A 23,439-nucleotide genomic window follows, 5' to 3' on the forward strand; every position below is an offset into this window, starting at 1 on the left:
TTTGTTACTCTACATATTTATAAACCTTGTTAAAAGCAACTGTGAGTCGTCATCAAGGAAAGAGTAGATGTTAGTAAAATTCGTGTTGAGGTTATTTGCATGCAGGAACCAAGCTTACAAGAGCTCACCTCCACCTCAAGGGCAACTTTTTAAAGAAAATAAATTCCCTGCACATTCTCCAGCCATCACAATACCTCTGGGCATCGTAGCAGAGAAACACACAAGCATACAGAGCAGCTCTCTCTCTCTCCCTCCCTCTCTCTCCCTCCCTCTCTCTCCCTCCCTCTCTCTCTCTCTCTCTCTCTCTCTCTCTCTCTCTCTCTCTCTCTCTCTCTGTGTGTGTGTTCAGGATTTGAAGATGGAATGAGAGTGAGTTTGCATTTGTCAGATGAAAGCAATCACTGTGTGACGGTCGTCTGTGTGAGCGATGTGGAGTGGAGGTGGATGCTGTGAGTAATAATGTTCCTGCTTGGAGATGGGTGGAGGAGCTGCATCAGCACATAGAAGGAGGAATCCCGTGACTTATTCCCGAAACCTCTCTCTCTCTCTCTCTCTCCTCATCTACATGTCCCTCTCTCTGTATGTGCTCGCTCAATGTGTGTCTCTCTCTTTCTCTGTCTCACACTCTGTCTCTCCACGTCTATTTGTCTCTCTCTGTATGCCATGTTTGTCTTTCTGTATCTCTCGCTCTGTGTATATCTGTCTCACTGTCTGGCTCTCTGCCTCTCTGTCTCTGTCTTTCACACTGACTACGTTTACATGGACAGCCATAATCTAATTATTGACCTTACTCTGAGTAAGACAATATTATGATTAAGGTGTTTACATGAGTCGCTTTTAGAGTACTCCTTTCATGATCCCGTTTTACATGTTATAAAACACAGATCAATTAACAGCACACGTCATTACATCACCGCGCCACGCCATCCGACGTTCTCTCCAGAATTTCACGTATCGACATACAGTTCATCTTCGTTATGGTACCATATACAGTTTTGGTTGTTTTTATTACATGTATTTTGCCTTCTATATGCATGTTTCACCTACCTTGTGGTAGGTGACTAAGCGGTTTGGGACGCAACCGTGCTCTCTTGTTTGCCGTAAAGCGGTTGAGCACTGCCGTGTGTGTACGTGTCCTGTCGCAAAATGCGGTGAAAACTCTCACACGATGTTAATAGTGTGATTAAGGTGTTTACATGTCTGTAATACATGTCGATAATCTGACTAAAACAGGAGTACTCCACCGGTCTTAATTCGATTTGCGCTTACTTCAAGTATGACCTTAATCGGATTAAGGTCATTAAAAATTGCTGTTTACATGGTAGTTTTTTAATCAGAGTATTGTCTTAATCGGGTTATTGTTGTCCATGTAAACGCACTGACTGTCTGCCTCTCTTCCTCTGTCTCTCTGCCTGTCTATCTTTCCCTACCTCATTCTGTCGGTGAGGGAAAAGCTCACAGCAGGACACCGAACAGAACCAATTCTGATCCTGCACCTAAAACCAAGCAACAGCTAAACCTCCCGTAACGTTTTATTAGATCACTGCAGGACAGCACCGTGATTATGGAAGCTGGGATAGGGAAATGGATTTTAAAACTGCAGTCTGAGTGCAGATGACATGAGTCATTAGTGCTGATGTAAAGCATTGTCTTAGATTTAAACCGGGATCGAAAATCTAGCGAAGGATATCGGAACATTTGGCGTAATTAATCTCGCAGGCAGCAGAGGGCACAAAATATTATCCGCAGCTCCTTTAACCTCTTTTTTCCTTACCATTCCAGTGCCCGCCGCTTTGACCCTTGACCCGTTGACGGCCCACCAGAGGCTGATCCTTTCTGACGACTGCACCATAGTGGCGTATGGGAACCTGCACCCGCAGCCTCTGCAGGACTCACCGCGCCGCTTCGACGTGGAGGTGTCCGTGCTGGGCGCCGAGGGCTTCTGCTCAGGGGTGCACTACTGGGAGGTGATGGTTTCGGAGAAGACCCAGTGGATGATCGGCGTGGCCAACGAGACGGTCAGCCGCAAGGGCAGCATCCAGATCAGCCCGAGCCGCGGCTTCTACTGCATCGTCATGCACGACGGCAACCAGTACAGCGCCTGCACCGAGCCCTGGACCCGCCTCAACGTCAAAAGCAAGCTGGAGAAAGTGGGCGTGTACCTAGACTACCCCAAAGGCCTGCTGGTCTTCTATAATGCAGATGACATGTCCTGGCTCTACACGTACCGAGAGAAGTTCCTCGTCAAGCTGTTCCCGTACTTCAGCCCCGGTCAGAGCCATGCCAACGGAAAGAACGTGCAGCCTTTACGGATCAACACCGTACGACTATAGGCTGTCCGATCCAACCTTCAGTTTTCGAAAGACCAATAGTGTTTGTTTTTTTTTCTTCTTCTTCTTCTTTTCCTTTCGTCTTTTTTCGGGTGCTCCGGGTGCGTTTTTAAGTTCTGGCTCAAAAACACCAGACATGCTTTACAGCACCGTGACTTCTCAAATATATTTCTCAATTCTAGCTTTCGACAGCGCGGTGCGTCTGAAACGACGATGGAAAATTCTGGCACATTTCTGATGCGACGTGTTCTCTGTGGGCTTTTTCTACATTCATTCAGTGTTTCTGGTCATTTGTAATCGTGCCGTGGCCCTCTCGCTCTCCCAGCTGCTCACCTCTCTCTCTCTCTCACACACTCACACACACACACACACACACACACACACACACACACCACACACACACACACACACACTCACACACACACACACACACACCACACACACACACACACACACTCACTCACACACACACACACACCACACACCACACACACACAGACTGCTCAGAGTCATATCCTGTCAGCCTCTAGAGGCCAAGTGCTCACTCTCAGCCGCCTTCTTCTCTGAGAGAGAGAGATTCTGTTGTATTGCAGCTCAAGATGTGAAGACATGTCGCTTTTTATTCATTGTGCAATCAGCTTTCGCGTGTTCTGTGGAATGTCCTGTCCTGTATACCACTATTCTTTTCTTTTTTATAATTTTTTATCTTGTGCATTTCTTGGTGATTAATGAGATAAGATTTTGTATGTGTGTGTGTGTGCGTGTTTTATTGTAAAGACTCTTCTTCTCTTCCGTTCCCCGCCCTGATGTGAACAGCATGTCTTCTGCTGCTCAGGTGACCTTTATCCAGCAGTAATTGCAGCGTGTCCGAGTGTGCGCGGGTACGTGGGTGTTTGAGGCGACTCTGTTTCATGACCACGACGCTGCAGGACGAACAAATTCGCGTCACCTGTCCGTTACGTAAGGAATAAAACACAACAGCGTTACCACCCAAAAGAGGAACATTTCGGTATAACAGCACGGCCTGTGGTGTTTTATTCCTCTTATACCACAGCCAGCGTTTACAGTTCAATTTATCCGTTCATAGTTATGTCGAATGTTGTGGAACGTCCATGAAACAGGTTCTCATTTACGTCAAAGCAGCAGCACCCCCCCCCCCCCCCCCCCCCCCAACCCCGCTCTCTTTAAGTCGATTAAAAACAAGAAACCACAAAAAGAGTCACTTCCTCTGTTTTCCGCTGCATACAACTGGAGTCTGTGTCAGTAAAATGTTAAATAACTGTATAATTACAGAAAACTTTACCATATCGACGGTTACCTTTAATCAGTCTTAGGTTTTGTTCAGATCTTCCTCCATACAAGTCCCTGTGAAATGAGCTGTTACTATGGAAATGATAACGGTTAACATAAACCCGCACTCTTATTTAGAGAGCATTCTGACCAATCAGAATCGAGAATTCACCACTGCTGCGGTATAAAACACGATGTCGTCTCGTCTCGTTCACATCTTTCAACATGTATTCTATTTGTTTTCGTTTCTTATATTCCTTTATTCCAAGTCACGCTGTGGTTCCTCTGGACGTCTCGCTGGGACGGTCAGTGTGTTAAAACAAGCAAGGGCTGTTACTGCATCGTGCCATCTGTCAACTTGAGCACGTTTAACGAGGCAGAAATGGTGCGAGGCAGTTGCTTCATTTTGCAAATTCACACTCGATCCATTCCATGTATTTTTAAAAAAAAATTTTATTATTATTATTTTTTTAAACACTCAAGGGCCAAACATTTTTATTTCTATTTTTCATGTAAATAGTGTTGTGTTGGGGTTTTTTTTGTTTTGTTGGGGTTTTTTTCCCCCTGTTGTGGTGTGTTCAGTGGAGGCAGGCACCTCACGGGTTCTGCCATTAGAGTCTTATATGAAAGTACTGCACAGTTTTTGTTTTTTTTTTTCCTTTCCTAAAGGACACTACGCCTGTTTGTGAACGCACTTTGTTCCTCGTTTGTTTGCCCTGAACGGATGATGCCTTTCGCTACCGCAGTGTAAACATTCGCTACGACGATAATCTCTACGGCCTAATTATAAAAGGTGGCTTCTTTTGTGCTAATGCTTTGGGGAGCCTTTACAGTTTCTTTGTATTCGTGGCTTTGTTCCCACATCAGCAATAACCGCTTCCCAGTATAGCGTCTCACGAGGTAACCGGAAAAACATGCACTGGACCAAAAAAAAAAAAAAGGTTGATCATGTGACTTTGAGAGTAGATATAAATATTAGCTTCTTGGACACAAAATAAGTCTCTTGTGCGAGATCTAATACTTGATTTAAGCCCATCCAATGGCTTAAAGGGGTGCCAACATTTATGATTTATGCTATAGTGTTATTGGAACGACTTGAGAATTACTTTCCCGTTTTATTTGCCTGCCACAAAAGCTGATTCACTGAAAGGGAAACGACAAGTTTCGCTTCTAGCAGCAGTTATGTTCCCTTTTATTTTGGCGACCTTTGACCTGTGAATACATGCGTCTCTATCTTGTAAACCAAAGGAAAGCGAGAAGGCAGGGATTACGGTCTCTTTGGTTGGATAAAGAAGCAGTTGCTCTGAGAAAGTAAACCGCTGACAAGTTCTGTTTCTTTAGGGTTTTCTTGTTAGCAATGTTGGCACCGCTGCTTCAACCTTAAAGTAAATATCTCAAGTAACTGAGATAAGTAAAGTACAAAACTCAAACGGGCATAAATATTAGCTCCCTAGAAAGAAAACATAACCCACCTGTCCTGTCAGGTGAGGATGCCTCTTATCAAATTGTAGTCTGTGGATTGCTAATTGTAGTCTGTGGATCGGTGTTTTACTCTGCTATCGTAAAGGAGTCAGTTTTATAAGCACTTGAGGGTCGGTGAGGCTTGTCGAACAACTCCCAGACAGATCTAAACGGCAGTCGTTATATTTGTCCTGATGCACAAGCTATAGACATAAAGCAGCGATGTTAATGAACAGGAAATTCAGGTTCAGTTTTTCTGAGTTTGTTTCACTTTTCCAGTTTCCAGGTTATTCCAGGTCAGAAGTTCACATGGTTCTTACAGACACAGTGCCTTAGAAGGCTGAGTTATTTACAAGTGTGACGCCACAAACTCGTCTGATCATTACTTCACTGCTTGTTTTTTTTCCCAGATGTAGAATTTTCTAGAACTGAATTTCTACGCTTTAAAGACAACATGAAATACATAATTCACGGATTTAAAAAAAAAAAAAAAATTCCCCACAATGTGACACATTTTCGATCAATTTGAAGGGGTGGGACTTGTTTTATGGGATCTGATTGGCTTGGTAAAAGTGAGCGTTCCAAAGCAAGAACACTAGCATGCAGTTGATCGTAGAGGAAAGCTTGCTTCCCAGCACGTAAGGATACGAGAGAGAGGAAATCCCGCTAGCGCTGAAGAAGAACAAGAGGTGATTTCGCTCCAGGAGCGCGGCCATGTTTGTTAGAATTGGACGATCAACCAGCCAGTGTGGAACTCATGGAGTATCATGGCAAACTAATGATGTATTAGTAATAAATATTGTATATAAAATATACAATATAAAAAATTTGTCCCGCCCACAATTCTACCATAACACTAATAATAAATATCTGTAGATAATTTGCTGCACGGTACTGGAAATTTCCAGACCAAAAAAAGTATTTGTACAAATGAGTCGTACAAAGTTGACCAAGAACTTGTGCTGAAAGGATAAAATGGATGTAAATGCGTTTTTTGACACTAATGAGCACTATTTATTGGCACTGTTTGTGCTAATGTAGACCAGATGTAATTGTTTTTGCCCCCACTCTTCTGTTCCTTATTCATTCCAGATATTAATCTTGTACCTCTGCACTCTTGGGTTATTTATATTTGTGTGTGTGTGTGTGTAATGTTTGCTCTGTTTGTGTATAAAGGGTTCGGGCAGCGCCCATCATTATGCGATGTGTAAAGCGGCACATCTGGAGCAGGGATCTGTACAGTCGTGTAGGGCTGCACGGGTTTCTCCGTGGCAATCAGCCTTTGTTATTGAATGGTTTTTGGGGAAACACATGAGATACATTATTCATTTTACAGTGTTGACTAAAATGATTATAACAGTGATGAATCTGATGATTGTGTGTCTGGATGACTGATGCTTTGCACCCATCTTTGTGTAAACGCACTGTGGTGTGCTCTCACTGCTGGACCTTCATGAAAGAAATGTTTTACTGTGCGAATAAAGAATGGTGAAACCAACGACATGGCGTGTCATTTCTATTTCATGGATTTATGAACCCCATCTATTGCACTTCATTACTTTTTCCAGCGTTATTTGTTTGGCTGATGCTAACCTCACTATAAATGCAAGGATTTCTTTATTTTGAGAGGACAGCAGTTTGGTTATTTATTTATTTATGTATTTGCAGCGCTTCTCGTATTCACGAAAGCCACAACGTCAGACGAATCGATCCGTCTTGCATTTTTAATTTAATCATTTTAACAACGGAGCGGAGAAACGACTAGCCAAACTCCGGACACGGCTTATCAGGAGCACTCGAGTATCACGTAATTAATACTACTGTTGGGATACGCACTGACCTGTTTGCCCGTGCTGCAGCCCAACTCCAAAAAATATTGGCACCCTTCTATAGAACGTGCAGAAATTATTGCATTTTCCTCTTTTTTAAAAAATAAAAAATACTTTCCTCCAACACAAAATTTTCATTCTTTTGAATTCCATAGAATATGTAAGCCCAAAGCCTGGTTGCCTCTGCCAAAAGGTTACAACTTGGCTGAATATAGAAATGCATGACCAGTTTGGTCTCCAGATTTGAACCCGACAGAAAATAAAGTGGAGTGCTGTTACAACAAAAATAAATTATTTTAGTTACAAAAATATGTTTCAAAAGAATATAATAATGATCATGAAACACACATGGTTAAAAAAAACAAATATAAATATGTATAAAAACAAAGCAGTTACCACGTAACATCCCATCATGTGATGTATAGTTTTTAACTTATTGCTTCTCTCTCTCACACACACTCGTTTTGAGAATCTTGTATATGTTCCACAATGTTAAAGCCTTAAACAACTATTTAAAGATATTTCTAAATTATTCAGTATTTTTTCCATAGGATTTATATCCTGTTTCCCCAGGTTTATCTGTCCCAAATTACTAGGATTTTATTAAATATATACAATTGTGAATAAAAGTTTGCATCCCCAATAACTTTTTGGCACGGTAAGGTCGGGAAAAGGGAAAAAAGAAAAAAAAAAAAAACCAAACCCTGTACCTCATCTTCATAGCTCTTAACTTCTCAGGCTTACTAAATTTCGAGACGTTTATCGGATCTCTTCGAGGCACGATCCTTACTCGTGATATAGTATGATAATCTTCGCTAGAAATGCCTCCAGCGTTTCAAACGCACAAACACTCTACTGTTTGGAGTGACGGCTGTTAGGTTCTGTTTGACTTGACGTTTCGCCAGATCGACGTCTACACCTTGTAATTAAACAAGAGCAGGAAATATTACCTTGACGGTGCTGAGAGTGAGTGTGTACTCGATGATGTGGAGATGTTTTCTGTAAGGAGATGTTTATGTCTCCAGCGTCAGCGCTCAGTCAGATGCAACCGTGCACATCTTCAGGACAGAGGAGTTTACTTTTTTTACTTGGTTTCTCATTTACATGATGAGCTTTACCAAGTATGATAACAGGTAACAAATTTCTGTGGCGAAAGAGGAATAAAACGCTTCAGGATGTGCTGTTACGGGAAAGTAATCCATTTCCTTGTGGTAAAAGTGACTCCGGGTTCATCGCACGACCTGGTTGTTGATTATTCTCCTATAACAGCATAACACGGAGTGTTTTATCACCTCATTACTGAACATTCTTCCTCCACATGGCACAGTTATTGTCTTAATGCAATACAGTCGCTCTAAATATTCATTCGTTGTACTTAGTGTCACTTTAATGTGATGTATTACTTGTAGAATTTTTTTCTTTTTTTTACAACACACTAACTTCTCTTCATTTATGCTGATGTTATTCCTATGTCGGTGAGTCACATGCCTCCGGTAGGTTGGATTTGTTTCCACAGGCCTGAATTCTTTGGCATGTAAAATTCACGTAATGTCAGATTAGCATTTACCCTGAAGGAAAAGGTGGAAAGGGGGTTGCTGAACCTTTGTTGGATATTCGAGAGGGGGATGGGAAAAAAAGAAGAAAAAAAAGTTGCTGTTTCGAGTGTTGTTTTTAAACCAATGTCGTTCTGCAGCTTTTCTTCAGCGTGTGAATCTAGTGGAGATTGAATGGCGCAGTGCTGGGAGACCTCTGGTGTCAACAGGTGTAACTTCAGGACTCTCGGGTGGACGATGTTGAACATTGGAAAGTAAGATTAGAATGAAAATGTGCTTTATAAGGTCAGATATCTTGCAGAGTCAGCTGAGTTTCTTCATTAGTGAGTGTGGTTATAAACGCACAACATTTGAGTATTCAGTCATTGGATGTAAAAAGCAGGGCAGATTTATTTATTTATTTATTTTTGCACCACTCCGAAATCATCTCATTCTTTTTGACATTTTGGGTGACTTTAGGTGCGTTGAACTGACCCTGATTGTTAAACTGGTGTAAAATAACATTATTTGTATGTATTTTCAATATGATGCATCGTTTATTACTACTATTTTTTCCCGGCCCTGTGCGTATGATGATGCTTTTGTTTTGCAGGTAAAAGAGGGCAGTGTTTGAGTTGTTTGCTGTACAAACACATGGTACAACAGATGGGGGAAAAAAGCCAGCTGGTTCCCTGAGAACAGCACGCGAATAAGGGAAAAGAGCCTGTGGTAAACGTTTGATGTATTATTTTCACAGCGGCACTTGCTTCAGCATGTCTTAACCTTCTCCAAATCACACGCAGGCTTTTTCATTCATCTTACCTTCACCGCACAGGAACACACAATTGTGCGAAGAGTCAAAGGTTTTTCCTTTCATCCTTGTTGGGACTGAAAGGTACTCAGACTGCGACGATCGAGTACACAAAGAACCAAATTGGTAGTCATTCAAAAATTAGAAAGAAAGAAAAAAGGAAACGTGGATAACGTATTTTGATGAGTAACGAGCCTCTGTTTCTTTTGGTGTCTGAATATTACGTTCTGCACATACAGTTCTGTGCAAAAAAGTTTGTGCCCCACCTCACTTAAGTTTTTTTTTGTTTTGTAGATTAAAATTATCCATCCATCCATCTTCTACCTGGAGGCTATCCCAGGGAGCATCGGGCCCAAGGCAGGGTACACCCTGGACAGGTTGCCAATCCATTGCAGGGCACAATCACATAGACACGCCAATCAGCCTACCATCCATGTCTTTGGACTGGGGGAGGAAACCTCCGCAGCACGGGGAGAACATGCAAACTCCGCACACACATGGCCCTGGCGGGACTCGAACCCTGGATCCTGGAGGTGTGAAGCGAACTTGCTAATCACTAAGCCAGATTAAAATGATATTATTAAAAATGATAATTAAGACATCAAAAATTCATATGGGTCTTTCCTGTGACAATCCAAACGAACAGAATAATGGTTTTAAAAGAACCACATTAACATCAGAAGACACCACAGTAAAAGAGTTAGTGCAAATAATAATGCAAACTGTTCATGATGCACACAATATACATGGTGTTAGAGACATCATGGCACAATATCATTTTCCTTTTTCGATACCGATACTCATCCTATAATGTTTACTTTTTTAAAAAAAAATTCTAAGCTTTATAATTGTTGATCATTGTAAATATAATGAGTGTCATTACATGTAAACCTTTCCAGTTGCAAAAATACATTTATTTTCCAAATCCAATCTCAATCTAATTACAGGTTCAGAGATTTTGGCCCGGCTTTCAGTAATGAATAAAATGGATTGAAGCAAGTTAGTGCCTGTTCTCACTGAAGTTATAAAGCAGCTATAAACAGTTTTTCCCTCACTAGCCTCTTAAAGTTAATGAGCCAAAAACGTGCAGTTTGTCATGACACGAAGAAACCACAAAGCTTCCCTCTTCAAGATGATGGAAAACTTAAAGCTACAGCTTTACCTCTGGCACTGGAGACTCCTTCCATAAACGTTAAACAAACGTCTCCTTAGAGAAAATGTCACCATATCGACAAGATTTTAATGCATACCCGTTTTTAATGCATTTACTTGGAGCATACAAGTCCCTGTGAACGATCTGTTACTATAGAACTGATAACATACAAGAACGGGCGCGTTAATACCGTCAGAGCTGCTGTTACAGAAGGTTAATCAACACCTTCTGACCAATCAGAATCCAGATTTCAAAGTACGTCATGAAGAAAAGCTCACGATGTTATTACATCACAACGTCTATATCCTAATCGCCTAGCCCGAGTAGGAATGCCTTCGCAACCTCACAAACTTTGTCTTACATTTATTCTTTATAAAATTTTGTTAAAACAATTGCAGACTTCTACACTCGATACACTTTTTATTCATTTCTTTGGTTAAAGGGAAATTAGTCCATTAGTGTAGAGAGACAGTGTAAACATTTCTATAGTGTTTTTAAAGTGTTATAATGGATCTTTTCTCGGTTGTTTATCTGATGATCTGACTGGGTGTCGAGTTCTAGCTTCTAGACAGTAAGCGGCAGTTTACTTAATTAAACAACGTGACTGCCCTCGAGTGATTGTTTTGACATCAAACAAGTTGCCTCTAGTCTGTTAGCTTTCACAATCCATTATTGTTTAGAACTTTTTTTCAATCTCCTTCTCAATAATTTGCTTGAACGTGTCCATGCATACCATTTAGTATTCGGGTTATAAACTGATAGGTGCTAAAAGCAAGCATAGCGTCCCAAGTCCAATTTTGACGCCCTTGTTTTATTTTTTCCAGTAACAGTATTGAAAAGCCCAGGCAGAGTGAGAGTGCGTGCATGCGTGCGTGTGTGTGTGTGTGTGTGTGTGTGTGTGTACAAACAGCCATCTGTGATCAGGCACAATAACTGCATCCCAGTTAATTAGGCTTGGGTTTGTTTTCAGTCCTGCTAAATTCTTAAACGCAGCAAATCTGCTGTCTAAAATGTGTTCATTGTGGTAGGTATAGTATTCTTGTTTTTCAGTCTTTTTTTTTTTTTTTTTAAAAAGTAACGGTCGGAACAATTATGCAAAAGCAGATAAACATCAGAACAGCCGGTCAACAAGTAATATTAGATTCTAGTGCTCATGCAGTTATTCATGTAATAAAAGCTTGCATTGTTTATTGAACATTACAAATCCAAAGAACATGGCTTAACATAACTATATCGAATCAGTCAATATCTAAACCACCACTATAAACAATCCCTAGCTAAAGCCCTTGTGCACATATTGCTGTCTCACAGCTCCACGTTTTGGGGTTCGGTCCTGAGTTTGGGTTATATTCTGTGCAAGTTCTTCCTGTGTCTGTATGGATTTCTTCCGGGTTTTCCAGTTTCCTCCCAAGAACATGCTGGTAGCGGCCGTGTGTGGTGCCCCGTATGGATTCCCATCCACTGGGTATTCACAGCCAGTGTTCCTGGGCTCTAGTCTCCAGGATAAACTGTTCTCCATGTGGGTTTCCTCTGTGTCCTCCAGTTTCCTTCAGTAGATGAATCTAAATCCCCTGCACCCTCCCGTGTGCATGATTTCCTGCCATGTTCCCAGTATTCCCAGGATCCACAGTAACCCTGACCAAGATAAAACATTTACTAAAGTAGAATTCATGATAATAAGCAGTTGAGAAAACAGTCATCAGTGCTCCTTTGTGTGTGCATTGGAACCCGTTCAGGGTTTCCGATTTTACAAATAACCTTGGAATGTTAGGAATGTTCAGCATGAGGTGTGCTGTGAGAACATGCATCCCTTTTAACCGCTCATTTACCGTGCAGTGGAGTGAGCAGATGCTTTACGATGTACCCAGCCAGAGTGTCCAGGTTGCTGACGAGCAGTATGTTGGTGCTGAGAACTGTAGGAAAGACACACACCAGAAGCCCACACAGCAGTCCTGTCATTAGTTCTCCCCTCAGGCAGGGACTTTCCCTCACAGTCTGCCAAAGCCGGCTCTTGTGAGGGTGCGGGGCCGTGCAGTGCGCTTGCAAGACGAGTGTGATGCTCTCGCTTTTTAATTTACAGCTGTCAGCCAGCTCTGTTCTCCAAGATAATGGTTCTGGCTTTCCGTAAGCCCATCGTCGTTTATTATGCGAGCTTTGAATGGTGCAGCTGTTCGCTGTCTTTTCTGTGTCAACGTCGCAATTGTGTGAGAAGCTCACAGCAGGAACAGAGGTCCTCTCGAGTGTGGGTGGATGTGTTTGCGTTTGTTGGAGGGCATCAAAGTTCTCTGTGCATTTCAGCAGTTCTGGATGAACAATTGTGGGGGTCAGCTTTGCAACGATCAAGCTCAGAACTGCAGTGAGTGCTAGCAAGAGAACAGCAGCAGGTAGAGCCCAAAATAGTTGCCTGCTAACTGGTGAAGAAGCAGTGAGGAGGCAAGGGAGGCACGTCGAGAGAAAGCTGCCTTTTTCCAGGCAGGATCTCACCATCATCTGCTCCTGCCTCCAACTAAACCCGGCATACGTCCCACACATGAACCAAAGCATGAGGCAACCGAGGAAACCTAAAGCTTTTAAGAACTCTGCATTGTTCTCTTTCTCCTCTCCTTTCTGTTGTCGTCTAGTCTTCCAGGGGACTCCGTCAACGTCTTTTAAAAACAACGTGTCCTCTTTTGTTTCGTCCACAATCGATGTCACAGTCTCTCCACCCCATAAGAGACGAACCAGCAGTTCCACAGCCACCAGCAGCGGGGTCAGAATCAACACAGCCTCGTAGGTGTCACTAAGGAACAGCATGAAGCGCAGGGCGAGGACATCAGAAGACGGGTGAAAGAACAAAGGTCTGGGTGCAGCAGACCAAAGGTACACCAGGAACACTGGAAAAACATGAATGAAAGGTGATGAACATGAGTAGGATAGGAAACAAATGTGATGATCTTGAGAAACATGCTTACTAGTGATTGAGAGATCAGTGAAGAGCAAGAGGCAAATGCAGCACAGGCTGACTGAGGAGATGGAGTTTTTGAAAGCAGGAAGACACAGAACGCTGCACAGCACTTTGCATCCACACAGAGCGATCGTCGCCTCCAGGACGCCGTCCATCCTTAGACCTGGAGAAGAAGATTAAACACCATCATACTAAGGCACAAAACAATTCTCTGAAGATTTTATTGAACAGTTCTAGCTTTCTGAAAGGATTTAGGATTAGGATTTATAGTATTCTTGTTTTTCAGTCTTTTTTTTTTTTTTTTTGAAAGTAACGGTCGGAACAATTATGCAAAAGCAGATAAACATCAGAACAGCCGGTCAACAAGTAATATTAGATTCTAGTACTCATGCAGTTATTCATGTAATAAAAGCTTGCATTGTTTATTGAACATTACAAATCCAAAGAACATGGCTTAACATAACTATATCGAATCAGTCAATATCTAAACCACCACTATAAACAATCCCTAGCTAAAGCCCTTGTGCACATATTGCTGTCTCACAGCTCCACGTTTTGGGGTTCGGTCCTGAGTTTGGGTTATATTCTGTGCAAGTTCTTCCTGTGTCTGTATGGATTTCCTCCGGGTTTTCCAGTTTCCTCCCAAGAACATGCTGGTAGCGGCTGTGTGTGGTGCCCCGTATGGATTCCCATCCACTGGGTATTCACACCCAGCGTTTTATTGAACAGTTCTAGCTTTCTGAAAGGATTTGAGTTCTCAACAACTAAAGAATTGTGCGATGTTTTATGACCTCTAGGTAATATTAAGACATAGAAAATTCCATATGGGATCATGATCTGGTGATACTCAGAGCATTTTATCTGATGCTCAGATGCTCTGCCCACTGTCTACAAAAAGGCCACTCTAATGTGTGTACAATTAGCTGGCCACATGCTTCAGACTCTTGAACATTGCAATATGACTGACTTTCCCAATGTCCATACCCTGAAAAACCTCTGAATTGTGGAACAAAAACATTAGATTAGGAGAAAACTCAAGTAATCAATACTGCTTTATATGGTAAGAAATATTGTATCACAATATACCAAATCATGATATGCATCATGATCTATAATTTTACTGTGCTTTTGCTAGCAAAGGGCCACTACATGGACAAATTTAGGTCCAGCATATATATAAATTAAATTAATGTATTTCTTGAATAATAAAAGGAATGGGGAAATTGAGCAATTTCCATTGACTGAAATGTCTATTGATGAAAACTGCACGATCTTCTAGCAACGTCTAATCCGGGCTAGACAAAGGCAATAACCTCCCAACAACATACACTATATGGCTAAAAGTACATGCACACCTGACCATCAAACCCATATGTGGTTCTTCTCCAAACTGTTGTCACAACATTTGAAGCGGGACACCCTTCACTGGGACAAAGAGGCCCAAACCTGTTCCAACATGACGGCGCCCCTGTGCACAAAGTCAGCTCCATGAACACATGGTGTGTGTGAAGGTTGGAGTGGAAGAACTCGAGGGTCCTGCACAGAACCATAACCTCAACCCCACTGAACACATTTGGGATGAACTGGAAGGGGGACTAAATCTGGAATTCACCAAGCACATATTTGGTGTAGTAGAACCAGTAGAAACTCTTTAGAAAGCCAGGAGCATTAAATCACCCAAAGACCCCTTGAAAGAATGTAGGCATGCCCTGAGAGGAAGTTTAGAGCCTGATCTATCGATTCAGGTTAGGTTTGATGAGTGCTCATCAGAAAGGACAAATTTGAAGCCCTGGTGTGGAATAACAAGTTAATAAGCACAGTGTTTACTAACAAAAGACTTCATGAATGTGCATAAAACTGCTGCTGGTGCTACCGGTATTAAAATTCCACAAACAAAACCTGTGTGAAGTCTGGGCAATCTGTTTCTGACTGAACATGAGCCATCATTCCTCCTGGATGAGCCACTTTCCAAACCTATCGTTGTTGAGTTTTATTACTGTTCTTGTATAGATGGCAGAAAACACCAGGTAGGTAGGTATGTGTGCCTAAAAATAACGTTATTTTTCTTGCTCTGCACAGTACCGTCTTTAAAAGGTCATCCTTCTTTGTGAAGCTGTCATCTAAGCTCTTCTCACTTTTATCAAGTGAGCCAATGGAATTACGATGATGTGGTTATTATTTTATGAATGTTCTGGTATAACCAGTTTGTTTTCTTGGCTACTGAATCTTGTGCCACATTTTTTGAGCACAGCATTTTTTGTTTTGTTTTTTAATTATGGAGCCACTGAAAGAACATAGTTTTTTTTTTTTTTTTAACCACTGCGTGCTCCTAGATACCATTGTATACGCCCAAGATATTACCGCATGAACCACATTTCCGGTTTCCAGACCTTACTGCCTAATAAGATTATCGTGCAGTTATTTATATATGCAGCACCACCCTACACTGCTGCCGTTTTAAACCAAAGGTTTCAGTCAGGAAGTGTACACAGCGGCCTACAGTACATACACCAGACTCTTTAATAAGTGACGTATAATGTTTGACTAGTGTCTCCGTAAACTAAAACAGTAACAATATTCATCTAGGTCCAGGCGGCTGTGGCTCAGGTGGTAGAGCGGTGGTTGTCCACTAATCGTAGGGTTGGCGGTTCGATTCCCAGCCCACGTGACTCCACATTCTGAAGTGTCCTTTGGCAAGACACTGAAGCCCAAGTTGCTCCTGACGGCAAGCTAGTGCTTTGCATGGCAGCTCTGCTACCATTGGTGTGTGTGAATGAATGAGACACAGTGTAAAGCGCTTTGGATAAAAGTGCTACATAAGTGCAGACCATGTCCAAAATTACATTTCATTTAACCGTGTAAATTAAGTAATTTGAGTTTTAAATTAAGTGAATTTTTATTTCATGTACAGTGGTGCTTGAAAGTTTGTGAACCCTTTAGAATTTTCTATATATCCGATTTTTCACACAAGTCCTAAAATTAGATTAAAAAATATTATACTTGGTCATTTAGATTACATATATCACATAACTGTGAGGGGTAAATGTCTGTGAACCTTTGTTTTCAATATCTGGTGTGAGCCCCTTGTGTGGCAATAACTGCAGCTAAACGTTTGGGGTAACTGTTAATCAGTCCTGCACATCGGCTTGGAGGAATTTTATCCCATTCCTCAGTACAAAACAGCTTCAACTCTGGGATGTTGGTGGATTTCCTCACATGAACTGCTTGCTTCAGGTCCTTCCACAACATTTCTATTGGATTAAGGTCAGGACTTTGACTTGGCCTTTCCAAAACATTAACTTTATTCTTATTTAATCGTTCTTTGGTAGAACAACTTGAGAATGACCCACTTTCTCTTGAGATTCAGATCACGGAGAGATGTCCTGACATTTTCCTTTAGAATTCGCTGGTATAATTCAAAATTCATTGTTCCATCAATGATGGCATGTCATCCTGGTCCAGATGCAGCAAAACAGGCTCAAACCATAATACTACCACCACCACCACGTTTCACAGATGGGAAGGTTCTTACGCTGGAATGCAGTGTTTTCCTTTTTCCAAACAATGTTTCTCATTTAAACCAAAAGTTCTATTTTGATCCCATCTGTCCACAAAACATTTTTAATAGCCTTCTGGCTTGTCCATGTGATCTTTAGCAAACTGCAGACAGGAAGTAATGTTCTTTTTGGAGATCAGTAGTTTTCTCCTTGCAGCCCTGCCATGCACACCATTGTTGTTTAGTGTTCTCCTGATGGTGGACTCAGGAACATTAACATTAGCCAATGTGAGAGAGGACTCTGGTTGCTTAGATGTTACAATAGTCATGTACTATTACACATCTTGCTCTAATCTTTGTTGGTCTCTACTCCTGGGAAGGGGAACAATGGTCTTGAGTTTTCTCCATTAGCTCACAATCTCGGTGACTGTTGACTGATGGAGTCCAAACTCTTCCAAGATGGTTTTGTAACCATCTCGAAAAAATAATTTATTGAATAATTTATTGAATTTATTAAAAATAATTTATTGAACGTCAGCGTATTTGATCATGTTTTTGTAGCCGTTTTATAAAACCGCGTCACATCATTACAACTGTTAGTAAGTTTAACAATGGTGTAAAATCTGAAGCATTGCGTTTAATGCTGAAACAGGAGCTGGCCAAATCTCTAGAGCAGTTTCTGCTTCAGATTTACATTTGAAAACAAAAAAGGAAAAAGAGATGTGAAATGAGACACTACACCGAGATGTAAACATTGATGTAAAATAATGTGTAATAATGATTTACATATTGTAGTATTATGTAATTGTGCAAATTTCTCATGCAAACTGTGTGTAGTTTGCATTATGGCTTGGCCGTGCGTGCTTGCATGTGGACAATCCTCTGCATGCATTTTGTTTTTTTGCATATGGATCAATCCTGCACTATACCCATTTTATCTATCTATACACACACACGCGCACACACACACACACACACACACACACACACACGAGATATGTTTGCACAGTACTGTGCAAAAGTCTTCTTTTTAATACCACATTTGTCTGCATTATCAAGTGAATTTAAATTTTGATTCCAAACATTTGTTTTCCGAAAAAACAATTAACCATTACAAGAACATGTTTGTATGGCAGTAAAAAAAAAAAGCAAATATTACACAATACGCCACTTTTCAGACAAAAATCATAATGAATTCGTTCCTGTTTTATTTGTAAAACCAGAAACAGGATTGACAGTCTTGAGGTTTGTCACCAGAAGATCTGTGGCAAATTCTCCAAAATACTCAGAAAAACTTCCAGCTAATTTACTTTTAAACCTGTACAAAGTCTTTCTGAGACGACGGAAGCATTTTTAAACAGAAAAAGGGTTGTTTATGACATACAATTTCATCATTTTTGAGGCATCTTCACTTCACAGCATTGCTTTGCATATGCCTAAGACTTTTGCATAGTTTTGTGTGTGTGTGTGTGTGTGTGTGTGTGTGTGTGTGGGTCATGCTGCTGCTTTTCAATTAATATATTGGTATGTGATCCTACACTGTAATACAAGTCTTTCCTTAAAAATCTTATTTGATATTTTCCTTCTTTTCAGTGTTAATTTCTTTTTCTAGACATCAAACCAATCCATCATACATGTTGTTTGTGATAGAAATGTCTGATATGAAGCATGGTGATATTTTAATCATGTCACTCACCCCTAGATTGCTAATCTCACCTCATGGGTTTTGTTGACACAGTGTTTGCACTTGTATTTGCTTTTGCAAGCTTTTGGCCTTGAGCTCCCAGAAGCATTCGATAGTTTTAAGGCCTAAAACCCTTTCACTAACACGCTTTAAGTCATAATGAAGAGGCTGATTCAGAGGGAAAGTTCTCTTTACCTCTTTTACCTGTAATTTAATATTTATTGCATACCACCTAGCCATATAATCATAGTTTAAATGAAGTTCCTAAAGTGAAACAAATATGTTGTAAGTTATAACTGAATATAATGCCTTTAAGTTCACGTTAAGTCTGAAAACACAGATTATAGGCACAGCCATAATCTTATAACTGCTTTAATAGTAGTGCACTACCAGTATTGTGTTATTGCACAAACTGCAGTGTTATGATTCAGATGAATACCTTGTGCAATCAAACCAACAAATGTATTAGATGAAAATCAGTCATTTTTACTGAACATCACATTTCAAAACAAAGAATAGTTCTCCCTAAAAAAAATAAAATAAAAAAAATAATAAAAAAAAAAGCCAAGGTTCTAAAGAGTGATGCCAGGAGAACCTTTTCCAGTCCCACAGAGAACCTTATAGGGTTCACGTTAACCTGTTAAGGGATGATAGGCTACCTTGAAGAACCAATAGACTGCTCTGAAGAACCTGATAATGAAATCTCCAAAGAACCGTATACAATTTTTTTAAAAAGGTTCATGACAAGAAGGTTCTTTGCAGAGGTTTTTCTTCATGATAAGTTGACAACACACTCAGATATCGTGAAAATAAATTTTTTAACTGTTTAACAAATAATTACAAACTGACTGGAAGAACTTGATTTGATAAAATAAATAACAACAAATGTTTTTCATGCCAGAAGCAGTCAGCGGTGCAAATGCATGTAGCTACTCAATTGTTGTTGTGTGATATTGTGAGCAGATACCAAGCCTTATTCTTTCTAAGTGAAAATTAATTGGCTAATTAAAATGATTAAGACTAGACAAAAGTACAAACCATCACCATCTTAAGAGAGAGAGAGAGATCTAGTATAGTATATATTATTTGTTAAACGTTTAGGAACAGAAGTGCTATAAGTGTTTTTAAATCCTGATTGGGCTTTATTAAATGATCCTATATATATATATATATATATATATATATATATATATATATATATATATATATATATATATATATATATATATATATATATATATATATATATATATTATATATATTTGCTCTTCTAAACTGTTTTATGTAATAATAATAATAAAAAAAAATATTCCAAGATTAGGAACAATGATACTTTTTGTAGAATTAGTGTTGTGAATGAGTACAAAGACCTCATCAATACATCAAAGACAAATGCACAAGTACCAGCTAAATTAAACATGTTTAAATGTATTTAATATTCTCTTCGTTGGACGTCTATGCAAAAAGTAAACATTTAGGACAAAATAATTTAGCTCTAATCTAAATTTGGTGTCTTACTGCTACTAGTGGAATTGTTCAGTGGTGCAAAAGCGAAGATAACATGCATCGTGGCAGTTTATCCTAATATCAGTATCCATATCCATCCATTTTCCCTACCGGTTATCTTACACAATGTCACAGGGAACCTGGAGCGTATCCCAGGGAACTCGGGGCACAAGGCGGGGGGACACCCTGGACAGGATGCCAACCCATCGCAGGGCACAATCACATACACACATTCACACACTACGGACAATTTAGAAATGCCAATCAGCCTACAAGCATGCATTTGAACGGGGGAGGAAACCGGAGTACCCGGAGGAAACCCCTGAAGCATGGGGCACGCGCACACAGTGCGGAGGCGGGAATCGAACTCCAGAAGTGGGAGGCAACAGTGCTAACCACCAAGTTGTAACACGCTATTAAAAATGTGGTTTCTAAGAAAACACAGAAATGGAGTGAAGTCAGCAAATGCAAACTAGAACACTGAGAAATAAATGTACCAAATTAAGGGTATTTTTACTGTGGTACCATAAGGGTACATGTTTGTACTTTTAAATGCGTATGTTTCACCTGGGAAAGTCCATGCAAGTGACCTTTACTTCATTTTGAAAGTCTAATTTATGTACCTGAAATGAGTTTCATATAAGAAAACTGGAAAACATGTCAGTTATAAAGACTTGCTACATTTAGTTCTGTGATTACATTTAAAGCAACGACACAGATTACATTTTGACAACACACTGGTACTATATAAAAGGTCACTGCAAAGGTTACGCAGATCCTAAAAACCTAGCTTGAGCACAAATAAGTACAGTATTCCTTTTAAAATGAAAAACTGTAGGACCCCCTTGAAAAAGGGGTTTATCCTAATAATAAAGAATTTCAACAACCAAAAAAAGCTTAAAGAGGACCTGTTGCATCTGAGCGGAAATTAGGATATACAACACTTACATAAGAAGTGTGATAATGTTTAGATTTAGACAAATCCTAATGAGAGGCACTGACTGACACTCACTCACTCACTCACTCTCTCACTCACTCACTCACTCTCACACACACTCACACACACTCACACACACTCACACACACACACACACACACACACACACACACACACACACACACACACACACACACACACACACACACACACACACACAAATCCTGAGTTGTGTTGTTTTGCATGCAGTAATGTGTGAGTGAACCTGTTAAGGTTGTTTGCACTTTCTGACCAACAGTGGGAGAGAGAGAGAGAGAGAGAGAGAGAGAGAGAGAGAGAGAGAGAGAAAGGTGTGACGTGACACAATAGTGAATTAAAAGTTTTTAGTAAATCAAGCTTACCTGAGAACTCCAGAGTGACCTTTGGAGAGTGTATGCACACAGCAAATCATCCTTCTGTGTGCAAGTGTGTGTGTGTGTGTGTGTGTGTGTGTGTGTGTGTGTTGTCTCGAACCCCGCCCCTTGTGGGACGTGTCCATACAGGTTGACCTTCCCTTTGCTTCACCTGTTTGTGGTGTGTTTGTGTGAGCACATTATCGAATAAAAGGGTGTGTGTGTGTGTGTGTGTGTGTTGATCAAAACTGGTCCCAGCTACATTGTTAACTGCATGAGGAGAGAGGCGAGATGGAAGGAGGTGCAAACAATTGTGTCATCTTCTTTGACTTGGAGTTGTTATTATTACTGTGGGTGTTGGTTGATATTATTGAGGTTGATGAGCAGACATATTATAGCTTCAGCACGCACTAATCCGGTTAATCAGAACCGATTATCTGGAGCAGGTGTGCAGGATTAGGGCTGCAACTGGGTTCTCAAAGAGACTAAGGTCTTAGTAAATACCCGTAGTGATCACTGGATTTATTTGATGTGAAATAAAACTTGGGAAGAATTTGGGAATGCTGCCACCTTCTGCCAAACAGTGAAAAAATGAAGGGTAAACAAGAAAGAAAGGATCAAACATCTCAAACAGTTACATGTAGAACTAAAGGTACCACATGGATTTTCCTTGTTGCTGGTGTGGAGCCATCATGGATAATTACCTTTACGTTCTCTATAGAATCTATTTTAAAGCATTACTAGTGTCTATAAAGGGGCACACTGGCTTAGTTTGCATCACATCTCTGGGGTCCCACCTTCGCTGTGTGTGCAGAGTTTGCCTGTTCTCCCCGTGCTTCAGGGGTTTCCTCCGGGTTCTCCGGTTTCCTCCCCCAGTCCAAAGACATGCGCTGTAGGTTGATTGGCATTTCTAAATTGTCCGTAGCGTGTGAATGTGTTCGATTGTGCCCTGTGATGGGTTCACACCCCGTCCAGAGTGTCCCCCACCTTGTACCCTGAGATCCCTGGGATAGGCTCCAGGCTCCTTGTGACCCTGTGTAGGATCAGCGGTATGACACAAGTCTCAGATCTACTTGAAGAAACAAAACCACTCAGACCTCTCAGATCATTAGGAAGAGGTCAGATCACAGTTAGAACAGAGCCGAGTGAGGTGCCGTTTAGCTTCTGGGCTTCCCAAAGCTGAAGCCAGCTGCCAGAAGTGCATCATGGGTAATATTTGAGAAAAAGTTTGTTTGTTTTTATTTCTTTAATCCAAGTAATGCGCATGATTGGAGATTAAATACCAACGCGGTGCCTTTAATGGGGCATTAATTGGATTAAAGGTAACTCAACAAATGACAAATACAACCTGAAATATTTTTAGATAATAGTCCAGCTGTTTAATGATTGTCAGTAAATTTTACAGTTAAATCTTCAGTAATAGTAGGAAAAAATAATTGAAAGGGGAAAAAATTGCACTCTGGGTAATACTTAAGAAAAGACAACACAGTGTTGGGAAGATTTAAGCAAAAGACAATGTAGTCAAATTTAGTTCAGCTAATTTGCACTTGTATGGTGTCACTGAATTGAGTCATCGAACAGCTCCCTGTTTGGTGCAAAGGGTACTAAACTGTAAATTTCCTTGCTGCTGGAATGGTACCCTTATTGTGTACCTTTAACATATATTTCACCTCCAATTGTGTTTATATAGTGTAACATTACAGTATATAATTGGATGATAATGACCTTTTAGAGTAAATATCGTATCTTTCACTGTGCAGTTTTCTAGGTAAAGGTATAAAAACTGCACACTTGACAGAACCACCCCAGCCACAAGGACTGGTTCCGTTCAGTACCCTATTTTTCTCAAAGTGAAGTTGCTTAGACATCATAATAAATGAAAATGTAAATAAAAACTCATAAAATAGGAAGCGAATAATCTGTACCATTGGACATCACTGGGGTGTCCTAAAGGGGGCGCTGTTTGGACCCGGAGTATAATTGAGTAGAAAAGTTCCCCATGTATGCGATGCATTCACCATGATTTCTGGGTGCAAAAAAAGAGAAAAATATAAAATAAAATAAATCGCAGTAT

At 40.5% G+C, this 23,439-nt stretch overlaps 2 protein-coding genes and 1 long non-coding RNA gene across 4 annotated transcripts in view; 2 read left to right on the forward strand and 1 right to left on the reverse strand.

Moving 5' to 3' along the window:
• LOC108254868 (E3 ubiquitin-protein ligase TRIM62) overlaps positions 1-6,579 on the forward strand; it is a 40,541-nt gene extending 33,962 nt beyond the window's left edge. For both annotated transcript variants that reach the window (XM_017450257.3, XM_017450258.3), the window contains one exon: positions 1,783-6,579. In XM_017450257.3, the coding sequence (XP_017305746.1) occupies positions 1,783-2,333 (551 nt within the window). In that variant the 3' untranslated portion in view covers positions 2,334-6,579. The remainder of the gene's footprint in view (positions 1-1,782) is intronic.
• Positions 6,580-8,071: 1,492 nt separating this feature from the next.
• On the forward strand, positions 8,072-9,861 carry LOC124626130 (uncharacterized). Its single transcript, XR_006980773.2, has 2 exons — positions 8,072-8,717; positions 9,056-9,861. It is a non-coding gene; the product is annotated as an uncharacterized LOC124626130 (long non-coding RNA).
• A 1,704-nt stretch (positions 9,862-11,565) lies between these two features.
• On the reverse strand, positions 11,566-21,728 carry LOC108254870 (uncharacterized). The gene is made up of 4 exons (XM_047149546.2): positions 21,375-21,728; positions 13,358-13,513; positions 12,236-13,279; positions 11,566-12,041 (listed from the first exon to the last, which is right to left on the reverse strand). Exons 2-4 carry the CDS (start codon positions 13,503-13,505, stop codon positions 11,956-11,958), a joined length of 1,278 nt encoding a protein of 425 aa, XP_047005502.1. The 5' UTR covers positions 13,506-13,513; positions 21,375-21,728; the 3' UTR covers positions 11,566-11,955.
• Between the last annotated feature and the right edge of the window lie 1,711 nt (positions 21,729-23,439).

Source organism: Ictalurus punctatus, chromosome 21, assembly GCF_001660625.3.
Source record: "Ictalurus punctatus breed USDA103 chromosome 21, Coco_2.0, whole genome shotgun sequence".
NCBI lineage: Eukaryota > Metazoa > Chordata > Actinopteri > Siluriformes > Ictaluridae > Ictalurus > Ictalurus punctatus.